The sequence below is a fragment of the Cupressus sempervirens genome, chromosome 6 (genome assembly GCF_028749045.1).
Source record: "Cupressus sempervirens isolate cs-2001-9-10 chromosome 6, ASM2874904v1, whole genome shotgun sequence".
Lineage (NCBI taxonomy): Eukaryota > Viridiplantae > Streptophyta > Pinopsida > Cupressales > Cupressaceae > Cupressus > Cupressus sempervirens.
This window is the reverse complement of record NC_143123.1, coordinates 383966899-383982304: the sequence shown is the minus strand read 5'-3', so window position 1 is coordinate 383982304 and position 15406 is coordinate 383966899. Positions and strand designations below refer to the sequence as shown.

General features: G+C 38.7%; 1 protein-coding gene across 1 annotated transcript in view; it reads right to left on the bottom strand.

Moving 5' to 3' along the window:
• Positions 1 to 599: 599 nt before the first annotated feature.
• Positions 600 to 15406, bottom strand: part of LOC149552665 (FAD-linked oxidases family protein) — a 288354-nt gene continuing 273547 nt past the window's right edge. The window contains exons 17-18 of the mRNA XM_089788230.1: positions 4995 to 5038; positions 600 to 1032 (exon numbers count right to left, since the gene is read on the bottom strand). Coding sequence (XP_089644356.1) covers positions 913 to 1032; positions 4995 to 5038 — 164 coding nt within the window. The 3' untranslated portion in view covers positions 600 to 912. The remainder of the gene's footprint in view (positions 1033 to 4994; positions 5039 to 15406) is intronic.

Sequence of the window (15406 nt, the reverse complement as noted above, 5' to 3'; positions counted from 1 at the left end):
ATTTCTTTATCAACTGAAGTTTTTGGCCAGCCCAACAAAGTAGCTGCAATCATTTATTGAAATATTATTTTTATTGCACCATTTTTTGGTTAAAATCCTAAAAATATAGATAAGCACCTGAAACCTAAGGAAAGTCTTTCCAATTTGGTATATCATCAATTTTGGAAAAGTCAAAAAATTTATGACCTCAATAATGAGAATTCCATTTTTTGAGCAATACTTTCACTTGTCTTGTATAGAAGTAGAGTATATCTGAAAATAACCTAAGGAAAGTCTTTCCAATTTGGTATATCATCAATTTTGGAAAAGGAAAAAAATTTACGACCTCAATAATGAGAATTCCAGTTTTTGAGAAATACTTTCATTGTCTTGTATAGAAGTAGAGTTTATCTGAAAATGTTGAAAGCTACAAAGAAGGCATTTCTTTCATCTATTATCTATGGAACAAATATTCATCGATGTGAAAAAAACATAGTAGACTTCTAACAAGATCTCTTATTTTCTATCCTAAGAATTATCATTTCATGATTGATTAAGCTAGATATGCCATTAATCTTGACTACTGATGCATGCATCCTCCCTCATTTGAAGCAAATGAATAACTGTTGACAAAGAAGCCCTTAAAATTATATGCAAAGTGCCTGGACTGACTCATACATGTAAATTACCCTGATACCATCGATTCATATTCACAAATGTTAGATTGTTTGTCTACTATCTAGTCTTCTTTACCGTATACCATCGCCAACATGAACATAACAAACTATAAATTACTATCTACTTCAGTTTGACCATACTTTTATTAAATTAAAAAAACTGGAAATACAATTCTTATTTTGAAACAAATGATAAATTTCTACTTCAGTTTGAGCATACTTCTATTAAAATTTAAAAATGAAATACAATCCTTATTTAGAAACAAATATGAGGGGGTATAAGCTTCCCAGGGTTCATGATATTATTGGGATCCAATGCTTTTTTTATCCTTGCCATTGTTGTCAATGCCTCGATGCCCAGTTCCTTTTCAAGATACTGCAAAAGCCACAAGGAAAAGAGGATTATAAAGCATATTTCATGTGGAAACTAAAATTCTTTTATTAAGAGCTCAAAACTTTAATTTCATATTGACTACCAATAAAAAACACAACATCAAATTATATATTTTTAACATTTGTTTAATGTATTTTCTTTTGACAATTAAAAAAATTCCAATTATATCTTTTATTTGATTTTTTTGAATAAATATTAGGCGTCATATACATGATTGGGATATTTCCACTGACTAACTACAATATTTTGTTTCGATAAATAAAATCTCTTAATAATAAAAATGTGCCACTGATAAAACAGTGGGAGATGACATGTAAATTGTAGAAGTCAGTATAGAACCAGAATGATAGCAGCAGCCTTGAAGGCTATATTTTGTGGCATAGCTTAGTAAAATTCAAGAGATGTACCAAACAAGTTACTAGCTGAAACTGAACACTATGCAACTTAAAAAACAATTAGAGATGACAAGCAAATCGTAGAAATTAGTATAGAACCAGAATGATAGCAGTGGGCTAAAAGACTAATTTTGTAGCATAGCTTAGTAAAATTCAAGAAACGTACAAAACAAGTAACTAGCTGAAACTGAACGAAAATGAAGACATATCAGCAAAAGTAAAGTAGCAGAAAACAACATTACATTGCAGGTTTCAACCATGTATATTCATGAAAATGCATTGTATTTTCCTAGTTTCGGTTTTAGAACCAGTGTAGCAATCAGAGTCCCATGGCCATCTATATTGCCAATTCATGCGTTACCCTTGGAAATTTAAATCATCCACCTATGTTGTATCCTCAGTGGCACTGAAATTCTTGGGGAAGTTAGATGTACTGTTGTCCAAGTCATGTTAAATAGCATGAGATTGAAATGCTTCTTTTCTCCACATTTGATATGCACCAAGGAATGTTTTTATTTCTTCATTGTGATTGAGAATATTCTGATAGAAAAGCTTAGCACTGAGATGTTATCTTCTCATTTGGAAAGATAACTTTGCATGGATGAAGCTCCTTTCAAGGTTGAATAGTTGCTGAGTGTGCCATGCTGGACAATTTGTGTGTCCTGGGCCTTACAAATTTCAGCAAGGGTATCATTGATGTTTTCCAGTGCAATATGCATGCATTAATGTTTAGAGTTTGAAAATTTTCGAGGCTTTTTCCCATCTTCCACATCACAGCTAGAAGCATGCATAGGGATCTATTCTTCAGCATGAATATTTGGTTATTCAGGGATCTGAAGTTAAGTATGCATGCAAGATCTGAAAAAACTCGTGGGGAGTCTCCAACACTAGGAGACTTCCCATAGAAGGGATCTGAGCAGTCCTGGGAGATAGACGATTCCCCCCTAGAACTCCTAACACCCAAGGTGGAAGTCTACAGGCAACAAAGAAGACAAAGGTAAATGTTAGCATGCCCCTGAGACTTGTGCCGTGAGAGAGAAATGCTTTGGGTGCATGACCCTTATAACTAGTGTTGAAGTGTTGGGGATGCCTAGTGGTACTGGGTCACAAGGGTGAGAAACGTCTCACTCATCTACCCTCCTCTAAGAATGAATTGATGGTATCTCAAGGGTGTTGACTACCTCCAGCATCTATGGCATAATGAAAGAAGAAAGTAATTACTGCCTCCACATGTTTAAACAAAATTGTCTACCAATTTTGCTAGAACAATGTAATTACGTATATCTCTGATGGCCGATACTCAGACAGTCATTTTCTTTTTGGTTGATACAGTGAAAATCTAATTTTGATGATCTGAAACTAGAAAAAAATATATGTATATTTTGATCAGCTATCTTTAATATACATAACAAGTTAGAAAATTTAAATAAAAACTCAAGAAATGGCATAACAAATGTGATACATCATGATTATTTCAGATTATTCATGTCTATTTCAAGTGTAACACTACTGTCCTCTCTACTTTCTGATCTAATGCTTTAACAAACAAAAATAACTACTAAAAGTAAACCTTCACATCTACTGCCTTAGGTTACATCCATGAACCCTTGGAGCTGTTAGAAGAATGAATGTAATAAGATTGAGAGAAAATCTATTTGGCCCACACTCCGATGTATTTTGTGTCCATTAAGATACAAAGAAGTTACATTGGTAGTTATAACTTACAGTAAGTTCTCACTGGTAAAAACTTGAGTCATTACATCATGATAATGAGAAATCAACTCATGCGTGCATAATAGTATAATCATTTAATATTATATAAAAAAAACCTAATAACTAAATTTGGAGACAACATTGAGTCTTTTCCAAAATTTGACAAATAGATTTGAACCAATATTTTTAGCCATCAGATCACTAGCTTGCTCCAAAGATGTGGAGTAGACAATAAGATAAGATAAATTTATTAATGACTACAAAATGAGTAATAGGGACTGCCAAGAATAACAGGGGCACCAAACAGTGTTTGAGGAAACAAAGCAGAAACAACAAGAGACAAACTGAAATACCAAAACAAACAAACAAACCAAAGAGAGAAATGTTGTCAAGATCAACCAATCAATAGTAAATGTCAATGTATTTGGCACAAGCAGAATAAATTGAATCAAGCTTATATAGCATGGTCTCCAATGTGTATACGTTGCAGTGTTATATATGTGAATGCATAGATTAGGCCAAACAGGGTATTAGATCCACGTACAATGATGTTGAAGACAAATACGGTACCAAAAGAGAGATCAGTAATCAATGATGGCACTATGAAATGATGAAAGAAAATTGTCACAAACAACATTTGTACTAAATATAAGTGAAGCATTGAAGTTATGGAGTCTTTCTCGTGTCCTTAGAATGCATGCATGGTTTCTACTTTTCAATATTATTCTCAATTTAGTGATTTTGATGGTGAAAGACAAAGATATTTGATGGATATTCAGTTCATACCATTTGTATCTTGTCAATATAAATTATAGTGTACAGTTAGCATGAACCATATTACAAGATTAGTTCAATTGTGAATGCACGTTTCAATTTCACCAATATTGGGTACTTGAAAGCATGCTTACATTCCAAAAATCCTCCACTTCCCTTTCAAAATTGCACTGTTTCCGTGGCATAGTGAGCAGTCTTCTTAAGCATAAATCAGTTTCATATTATCCATCTATTTGAAGCATCATCCATCATTGTCAAGGTTCTTAGGATTCTTAGATAGCTTTCTAAACCCTAGTTTTTTGTGCTAAATTTTTTAAACAATTTAGAGTAAGAGAGAACTAAATTTGTAGCCAGCAAACATTTATGTAAGCCCCTTTGATTACCAACAATATCACAACTATCTACAGAGTTATCTGAAAATTGTCAAGACCTAACATTAGGAACCTTGGGATTGTCTCATCTGATCATATCCAATTATACCTAAACTTTCCTTATCGAAAAGAGGATAGAATATACTTGGTCTATTTTATTCTTTGTTGGTGGCAAGGAAAACCCTCATCAACAAAAAGAAATTGGATAAAAAATAAAATTATACAAAAATTCAAAAAGAAGGTTGATTCTAGAAACCTTAGACAACTACCTATGCTAACATTCATTTCCTAAGTTTGACAACGCTTGTTTGTCAAAATTACAAGAACAAAAACATTGAACAAAAATCTAAAAATATAGTCGATTCTCAAAAACTTCGACAACATATGTTAGCCTTCATTTCCCATGTTTGGCAACATTTGTTTGTCAAATGTACAATAGTTGCTAATATTAATTAATTGTAGGATCTAAAATGTCCACATATGTCCACATGCATAAGTTTGTTCTACTTTTATCTCTACTATCATTGGCAAATGCAAACTAGTAAAATGTTCTATAGATGTTAAGTGGCTGACATTCAATTGCAAGGTTTTTGGCAACTTCCTATGAGCACAAGCATTCTTAAAGGTCAAGATTCATAATATAATATAATACAATATAGTTCTTTTAATGTATTACAACAATTTAACTCACCTTCACTTTCCCAGTTCCTACACCATGCTCTCCTGTACAAGTTCCTGCAAACAAAGAAACAAATTACATTAGCGCATGACACTAGCATATGTAACACTTATTTACAAATGCAATTAAATTTATTTTTTCTATTCAATTGTCAAATACCTCTAGCATTATGCGGTTTGCAAAATTTCAGTTGATCATTTAATGTCTATAATAAAAAAATAACCAATCAAATGAATATTACTAAGGAAAATGAATTTCACAGAGGTGGCGAACAAATGTATTCGTGATAATTAAGAAAATAAATAAATAGTTAAATGCTTCATAGTTATTATCTTAGACATCGAGTTTCATTTATTCCAAAATTCATGTAGTGATATGATTGCTGTTTATTTTTCATATGCATCAACATTCTAAAAATAATCATCATCAGAGTAAGAGTAAACTACACACAATGACAATGTTTCAAAATTTCCACAATTTAACAATTCACCTCATCTATCTTAGTGCAAATATGTTTAATCTTTTTTCCTTCAATGACTAAGCTCTAATTCTAGACCCAAATTCAAAAATATTTGTATCATTATTATACTAGATGTTGAATCACAAGCATATTATCCTATAAATAATTTCCTAGCTTATGATATGTTCACGGGTGATTATTGATTTGCCTAATAAAGTGGATTTCAATTAATGCCATTTTATTTCAATATGAATTCAAAGGAAAATGCCACCATCTTATTCAGTCCCTGTGAAATTCAGTCCAGCATATATTATTTGCATATCAATTTCAAAGTAAAGAGGAAATAAGTATGTTGGACAAAATGGATTATTGCGAGAATGGTATTTTTGTTGGGTCTATGGTTCCCCACTAAAATGCATTCTTTGAGGATAAGTGAGGCAGCTCGTCCAAAAATTTAGGATAAGTCTTATAGTCATATAATCCAAAAGCCTTTTGGAAGATACTAAAATATCAAGCATTTGAAAAGTGAGTCAATCAAGTCAGCTAGTCAAGTCAATCAAGTCAGCTAGTCAAAGTGTTTGTTGATATTCATAACAATGAACTAATTGTAAACTATACAAAAGTAGTTTTATTGATTAGAAATGGAAACTTTCTAGTGCAAGGCTACCTCCTTGCTAGAATAGTTAATAAAATGGAGATAAAAAAACTTATATTGTAAATCAAATTGCACTAGAAACTAAATGCATGGTAATAATATGCCACACTGTTCTCTACAAAATGTATTGGTAGCATCATAAATTACACGTCATTCCTCATACAAGATGCCTCTACGTTAGCCAAACAACCAAAATTTCATATCAGCATCCACATCCCTAAATTTGATTTGCAATTTTCCCATCTAGATCCTTGACCACGAGGCTTGATCATCTTAGGACACGTGTTAGAAAGTAAAGTCCACCAAGATAATTGGAGGCGGGGGGGGAGTGGGGGGCTTGGTGGGTAGCGGGGTGGGGTGAATCATTTATCAAATCAATTTAATTTTTATCAACCTTATTAAACCTTAAGCATGTGAACAATGTAATGACCAACCATGATAAGATACACATACACAATGACACCAGATATGTTGACAAGGGAAACCCTTGATCAGAGGGAAAACCCCAGTGGGGATGGTACCCACAAAATGATGTACTAATATAAAAGTTCCTTGTAAGAGGATGGACTTTGTTAGCAACCAATGAAATACATTCTGTACATATCAGTCCATGTTAGCAAACTTTGAATCCTTGTTAGGAGATTCCAACCCTGTTAGGAGTTGTAGAAGGAAGATGAACCCACAATCCAAATAGCTTCAGGGACAAGATCACCGAACTCACTGTCCAACTGTTCCTTATATTATTCCTTGCAGAATAATAGGAATGTAGAATAACTTGAACTCCTTCTCTATCCTCTTGATTGGCCCAAACCTCTTTTGATCTCAATACTAAATCACCAAATCTTGCATCTAATCCCTTAGATCGCTTACTCACATTGCCAATTCCTCTTCACATATAACTTGCACAATTACACAAATCCACACTTCATCACAAGGAAAGTAACTTTCCTTTATCCCATGTCCTCAAAATAATTCTTTGAGTCGGTCGTGAGGCTTTCCGAATTAATTATAATAGGACCTCATTAAGACATTACAATTCATTCAATCTTTTCACAATTACAAAACATTGTCGGCTCACAATAAATATTCAAATGTATCCACTTTTGCAACCAAACATGTTATCTCTGTAGGGTTCAACTGTAAAACATTACCTATAGATCTTGTACTAGTGTCAATCAACTTGCCATCTTTATCCTTGATAATGCATGTCTTCTCCGTGAATTGTAATTGATATCCCTTATCAAACAACTATCCAACACTTAATAGGTTATGATTTAATCCATCGACAAAGTAAACTCATCTATGTTAGTCTTTCCATCAAGAGTAATAGATCCTATCCCTTTGATAGGACAAGCTGCATTGTTACCAACTTTGACAATCCCTCCATCATGACTACTGAACTTAACAAACTTATTCATGTCACCAGTCATATGATGTGAACAACCACTATCTATGATCCAGTCAGCTTTCTTTTCAACCTACAAAACTAGCGCTTTCTCTTCTCTAACTTTTATTTCAGGATTTTCTTCTTTTATAGCTACAAATCCTAACTCATCATCACTTTCACTCTGAACTCTTTCATTAAATTCATCATCTTCATTTGCATACAAACAATCTCTAGGCCTTCTAGACTTGAAATTCTTCTTGTACTTTTTCTCTCTTTTAGCACACTTAGAAGCATAATTACCAAATTCATTGCAAGTTCAATATTTAAAGTTTCTCTTACACTTTGGTTCTCTCCTTAAAAGAAAGGCAATTCCTTCTTCAATTATTCTGTTGTTGCTACTAGCATAATCTCCACTGGTGCTTGCACTTCTTAACAAGGGCAAACACTTAATGCACTAAAAACAGTTTCCACTCTAGGCAAATTTCCAAATTGCTTCAATCTCACTTCTGTTGCTTCCAATCTTCCAAGAAGACTCTCTCTGGTAAACTTCTCAGTGTAAGGTATCACTTGCTCAATCATCTGTGCTGTTTTCTTGAATTGTGGTGTCAAGGTTTTCAAAGTCTTCCATATAATCTCATCTTCATCTTTAGATCCATTACAAGACTTAATTCCTATTAGCCGACTGGACGGTCCGGCGGTGTTTCTATATCCTGTAGCCGACGGTCCGGCGGTGTTTCTGTATTCTGTAGCCGACGGTCCGGCGATGTTTACCGGCAATGTTTCTGTATTTTGTAGCCGACGGTCCGGCGATGTTTCTGTATTCTGTAGCCGACGGTCCGGCGGTGTTTCTGTACTCTGTAGCCGACGGTCCGGCGGTGTTTCTGTACTCTGTAGCCGACGGTCCGGCGGTGTTTCTGTACTCTGTAGCCGACGGTCCGGCGGTGTTTCTGTACTCTGTAGCCGATGGTCCGGCAGTGTTTCTGTACTCTATAGCCGACGGTCCGGCGGTGTTCCTGTACTCTGTAGTCGACGGTCCGACAGTGTTTCTGTATTCTGTAGCCGATGGTCCGACGATGTTTCTGTACTCTATAGCCGACGGTCCGGCGGTGTTTCTGTACTCTGTAGCCAACGGTCCGGCAGTGTTTTTGTATTCTGTAGCCGACGGTCTGGTGGTGTTTCTGTACTCTGTAGCCGACGGTCCAGTGGTGTTTCTGTATTCTGTAGCCGACGGTCCGACGGTGTTTTTGTATTCTGTAGCTGACGTCATCGATAAATAGTTTGTAGCGGATAGAATATTTGTGGCCAACGGACTCCTTCGGGAAGGTTCGGCGGTAGTATTTATATCCCGTCTGGGATCATTGTAAAGCATCATTCATCTACCATTGCGAATATAATTCTGCTGTTCGTGTTCATTGTCTGTATGCGTTCATTTTCTTTATCTGTACGGTAAACATTTGGCGTCGTTGCCTTATGAATCTAGAAGGTGGGAGGAATGAAGATTAATGCCAAATCAGCTTAACAAGGATCGGAATAAGGTGAAGGGAAAAGATGGAATCCGTATTGCGCAAGAGAATTTAATTCTGGCACAGCAAGCCGAACGCCGACGAAGATTTCAGAAGATTGCCGACGGAAACCGAAGTGCGGAGGAATTGTTGGAGGAGACTCGACAGCGGGTGGAATTGGTGGAAGAAGCACGGGAGGAGTTCTTGAATTTGTGTTCGCTGAGGGAAGAAAATTCAGACGGGAGAGCATAAACTCGCACGGCTCGCAGTGCCAACGGAGCACGAGCGTGGAGTGACCTCTCCGTCCAGGATAGACTTCCACGGGAAACAATTTCGGAGGATCCTTCGTCTTCACCAAGGTACACAGCTGTCGACACCTCCAGTGTGGGAGTGTAGACCGCCGGTGTGGGAGTTCAGACTATCGGTGTGGGAGTGTCAACCGCCGGTGTGCGAGTGCAGACCGCCGGTGTGGGAGTCCAGACTGCCGGTGTGGGAGTGCCGACCAATGTAGGAGTGCAGACCTCCGGAGTTATGGCGGGACCCAAAGAAAAGCTCTCGAAATTTGAAGGTGATGGTACAGCCAACCCCATCCGACATTGCAAGACATGTGAAACGATCTGGAGGGCAAATGGCATAACTGATGAAGATGACTGGATGAGGCAATTTCCGGCAAGCCTACGGGGTTTCGCAATTGATTGGTTTTCGGATATGGATCCGTAGAAGCTGGATACTTGGGATAACATTAAAAAGGAGTTCCTAGCAGAATTTAAACTCTTGCGAGATGATAATGAAATCATAGTGGAGATTTTCAATACCAAACAAGGGAAGCACGAAACTGTCTATGTCTATGCCAATAGATTAAAAGACTTAATAAACAAAATGGAAAGCAAGCCGGCGGACGGATTGCAGAAAAGGTGGTTTGTGGACGGCCTACGCTCACAGTTGCGGAGGAAAATGAAAATTGTGCCACCATTGTCATATGCCGATGCTTATAATAGAGCACTGGACCTTGAAAGTGCGCAGAAGACAAAGAAGAAGAAAACCAGCTCCTCTGACTCTGATGATGACGAATCTGCTGGAGATGATAGCAGTGACGACGAAGGTAGTAACAAAAAGGTTCGTGCCTTACAGAAGGATATGGTTCGAATGATGGAGTTTAAAAATATGTAGAAAGAGCCAAAAGGTAGTGAATTGTGGTGCACGGAATGTAAGATTGATTGTCATACTAAAGGATCGTGTCCGAAGAACCAATTCTGTGACATCTGTCAGATCATGGGACATTCGACAAAAGACTGCCCCTTTAACATGAAAACAAGAGGATCTCCGCAGGTGCTTCTTACGCAGTAGGCTTCCCCGTTGGGCAGTAACGGAAATGCAAACAATGATGGTGCCACATCCGGAGGGTATACGAATAATAGCAGAGGGCAAAATAACAACAATGCAAACAATAACAATAATAATGGAAGCCGAAGTCGAACCCAGTATGATGCAAATGGACGGCCGGTCGTTCAATGCCGAGCATGTAATTTGTGGGGTCATTTTGCGCGGGATTGTACAGCGGCAAACACACCGAAATTATTATGCAGATGGTGCGGACCCGGCGATCACGAAGATTCCAAGTGTCCAAAGGCTGAAGTAAACTTGATCACTGTTGGCACGGATGTAGAGGAGGTTCTGGCAATTACACGGAGGCAAGCGGAGGAAAAGAGAAAAGTGGGGGAAGCGCAGGTGGACATTGCAAAGGCATCGTCGGTGGGGACATCTCAGTTGAAGGACATCACCGGCACCTTGGCAAGGAACTTCGCAGAACAAAACATTGTACGACAGATCTTACAAACAAAGATACCGGTCAAGATAAGTGACCTCCTCACAATGCCCCAGTTACGGACGGCCATTCTGAATCATACACCATTTCCGAAAGTAACGGAGGACATAGGAAGGGACAGTAGGGAAGTGATGACAACAGACCCGATGTTGCTCGCACTCACCTCTAGACGACATCCGGCGGTTGTCGAGATGGGGATTTTGGGAAATGTTTTGACAGAGACAATTGTTGACGGAGGGTCTGGTGTGAATGTCTTACCGAAGGATACCTGGAAGAAGTTGGGAAAGCCGACGCTGTGGCCACCTACATTTCAGTTTCTCACGGCGGACCAGCATGGAATCAAACCGTTGGGAATCTTGAGGGCGCAACCGGTAACCATTGGTACGCAACCATTTTTATTGGATTTTGTGGTCATTCCATTAAAAGAAAAAGGATATGATTCTATTCTGGGACGGGATTGGTTGGTGCAAGCAAGAGTAAAACATGATTGGAAACGAAATACTCTATCAATGGAGCATGGAGGCAAAAGATTCACAATTGACCTGCACACGCAAATGGTTGGCGAGGAGGCAGCATTGTCAGATTCTGACAGTGAAGGCGAGAGTGATGACGAAGGAAAGAGGAGAATGGAACAGGATGAAGGAGTATTGAGACTTGACGGAGGATCGAATGACAACGACCTGGAATCGGTAAATGGCCTTTACCACTGGCAGATAGAAGACTACGAACTCTTTCCGAGTTGTAATATGCTAAGGGTCGATGAAGATGAGAAAAAGGAGAAAAACGAATGTCCGAAGGAATGCAGGGAAGTGGAAGAAGAAAAAGCTGCCATGGCTGAAGCTGAGGGGAAGAACATACAGTCTGAACACAGAAAAACGAAAAATCCCACTGTCTGGTACATGGTGAATGGACCGTGCGGAAAGAAAAAGTTACACCGCAGCATAAAATTAGTGGAAGGGCACCGACAGCAAGGAAATAATCCAATTGCGCGACGACTGCAGGCACAATGGGCGACGGGGGTGGCACAAAACAAACGTAAGGCGTACGACGGTCAGAATGAAATCAAAGTGGAAAAGTTTAAGGGCAGATGGGTTGGACCATATCAGATTCGAAAGGTCGGCGACAATGGAGCGATTAGATTATCAACTTTGGACGGGCAGAAGATACCTCCGGCAGTCAACAGATCTAAATTCAAAATATATGGTGCCAGGAAGACTTCGTCGTTGTCACAGGATGGCCAGCTGACTCCGTCGTCGTTGCAGAATGGCGACGCCTGGAGGCAAAATGGAGGTACCTCTGTTATTTGATTTCTTTTAGAAAAAAAAAAAAACGACGACAGAATCAAGTTGTTCAGAATGAGTGACAGATGATGCCAAAGGGAAGGGGACGCATCTGTGGTTACCAGAAAGAGTGCAGAATCGACAGAAAATGACAGAAATGGTGGGTTCCATGCATTTCTGTGTGCGTTGCCCCCTGGACCCCCAGTCGTTGCGGATATCAGTCGTGGGAGTCTGACCAGTTCAAAAGAGTTGAAGTTGCTGCAGGCATGGATTGTTTGTGTACCAAAGGCAGTGGGAGCAGGTGTTGGCTGTGAGACTGTCTTGGTGGATGCGTAGAGAGCTCGGGAGGAGCTGATCATCCAGTTGGAGGTAGTGCAGCAACACTTGGCTCAGGGTACCGAGGAATTGAAAACAGAGGAAGCAGCACAGGTGGCTATCAAGGTCAGCTTGAGGAGACAGTATTGTGCTAGCAGAGGCTACAGATGTAACGGGATGAATGTGGAAGTGATGTGGCAGAAGCAGATTTCTCTTGTTGTAATCCCTCTGTTAATGTATTTTGTTTGTTAATTTGTCTCAGATATTTTGTCAGTCGTCAGGAGACGACTTTTCTTTTTGGGGGGGATGGTGTTAGCCGATTGGACGGTCCGGCGGTGTTTCTGTATCCTGTAACCGACGTTCCGGCAGTGTTTCTGTATTCTGTAGCCGACGGTCCGACGGTGTTTCTGTACTCTGTAGCCGACGACTGTTTCTGTACTCTGTAGCCAACGATCCGACGGTGTTTCTATACTCTGTAGCCGACGGTCCGGTGATGTTTCTGTACTTTGTAGCCGATGGTCCGGCGGTGTTTCTGTACTCTGTAGCCAACAGTCCAGCAATGTTTCTGTACTCTGTAGCCGACGGTCTGGCGGTGTTTCTATACTCTGTAGCCGACGGTCCGGCGGTGTTTCTGTATTCTGTAGCTAACGGTCCGGCGGTGTCTCTGTATTCTGTAGCCGACAGTCCGATGGTGTTTTTGTATTCTGTAGCCGACGTCGTCGATAAATAGTTTGTAGCGGATAGAATATTTGTGGCCAACGGACTCCTTCGGGAAGGTTCGGCGGTAGTATTTATATCCCGTTTGGGATCATTGTAAAGCATCATTCATCTACCATTGCGAATATAATTCTGCTGTTCGTGTTCATTGTCTATATGTGTTCATTTTCTTTCCCTGTACGGTAAACAATTCCTGCAACAATTTTTGATATTCTACCAATATAGCTTCTTATAGATTCATCTTCTATCATCTTAGGATCTTGAAACAAACATATCCAATTCTGTAATTTGATTCTCTTAGCATGCACATCACCTTCAAAGGTAGATTCTGAAGCTTTCCAAATTGCATGAGATGTTTCTAAGGATTTTACCTGACTATATTCATTTTCAGGAACATCTGACAATGATACTTCTCTGGCAAGCATATTGCACATAAATAGATCTCTTTTAACTTCACTGAATTCTTCAAGTTTGCTTTCTTCCACAATCTTCTTTCTATTCTTCGTCATCAGCCAATATCTTGGACCCATACATAGAAAATGTGTCTTCATCTTCTCTTTCTAGCTTCATCGAACTTAGAACTTTCTTTTCTGAAATGACTCGCCATTGGTCTCCTTAAGCTGTTAAGATTTTCTTTCAAGGACCCAATTCTCTGATACCAATTGTTAGAAAGTAAAGTCAGGGGGGAAGGGGTTAAATCAGTTATCAAATCAATATAACTTTTATCAACCTCACTAAACCTTAAGCATGTGAACAATATAATCAGCAACTATAAGAAGATACACATACACAATAACACTAGATATGTTGACTAGGGAAACCCTTGAGCAAAGGGAAAACCCGGTGGGGATAGTACCTGCAAAATAATGTCCTAATATAAAAGTTCCTTATAAGAGGATGGACTCTGTTAGTAGCCAATGAAATACTTTCAGTACATATCAGTCCCCTTTAGAAAGCTTGCATCCCTATTAAGATATTCCAACCCTGTTAGGAATTGTAGAAGGCAGATGGACCCACTATCCAAACAGCTTCAGGGGCAAGACCACCGAACACACTCTCTAACTAGTCTCTATATTATTCCTTGCAGAATAATAGAATGTAGAATAACTTGAACTCCTTCTCTGTACTCTTGATCGGACCAAACCTCTTCTGATCTCAATACTAGATCACCAAACCTCGCATCTAATCCCTTAGATCGCTTACTCACATTACCAATTTCTCTTCGCCTATCACTTGCACAATTACACAAATCCACACTTCATCACAAGGAAAATAACTCTCCTTTATGCCATGTCTTCAAAATAATTCTGAGTCGGCGTTGAATTTTTCCCAATTAATTATAATAGGACCTCATTAAGCCAGTACAATTCATTATATCTTTTCGCAATTAAAAAACACTATTGGCTTACAGTAAATACAACTTCTCACACGTGCAACCTCTGACCTTGTGCACTTGCTGACATCATCATTGGGTTGTTTACTGTCACTATCTAACTTCCCTCATCACGATTCTATCCTTGTTAAGAGATACAATTCAAATATCAAAAACTACTTCTCAAGTACTCTATTTGCACACTGTCCTCTATAATTCTTTAATAACTCTCGCATGTCTTCAACTCTCTGCACACACTTGTCCAAGACATTAAGACATAATGTAGAACATATCCTCAACTACACTTGACCTCATCATCAATACACAATCCATACGACCTCATTCTCTGTCTTCTACTCTACCAGTCTTTATAGAAACAATACAATGTTGACATCAATGACAAACTCAGTCATGAATGCAACATGCCAATCATGCTAATAGTCTCTTCAATGCTTAGGATACTCCCCCAAAGGATTACCATCAGCATTCATGCTAACAACGTGTGCACCACAGAAATGTATGGCAACGTGCATTCATCCCATGAATCTCTGGATGAGCAATCATTTGAAACATTACAAATGCCATCCTTGTAGTGTAACACCTACCACCGCCCATTGACATCAAGAATCATTTGAATGGTTTAAAACTTCATTCCTTGGATTCATTGGGTCTTCTTCTTCATAGTTTCAAGCATCCTAAGGCAATCCCACAACTTCTACATACTTTCTTCAACTCATTCTTGCATTTGGACAGCTCTTCACAACATTGTCAGCTTCATCATCTCACCTTAACTCCATTTGAGCTCCAACTTTGTATGAGATGTCCTTCAAGAAAAATCCAAGAGCGAGTTGCTATTGCATCTTTCATCAATCCACAGCCTCTATTCTTGTTTCCCCATGCACCTTTGCTTC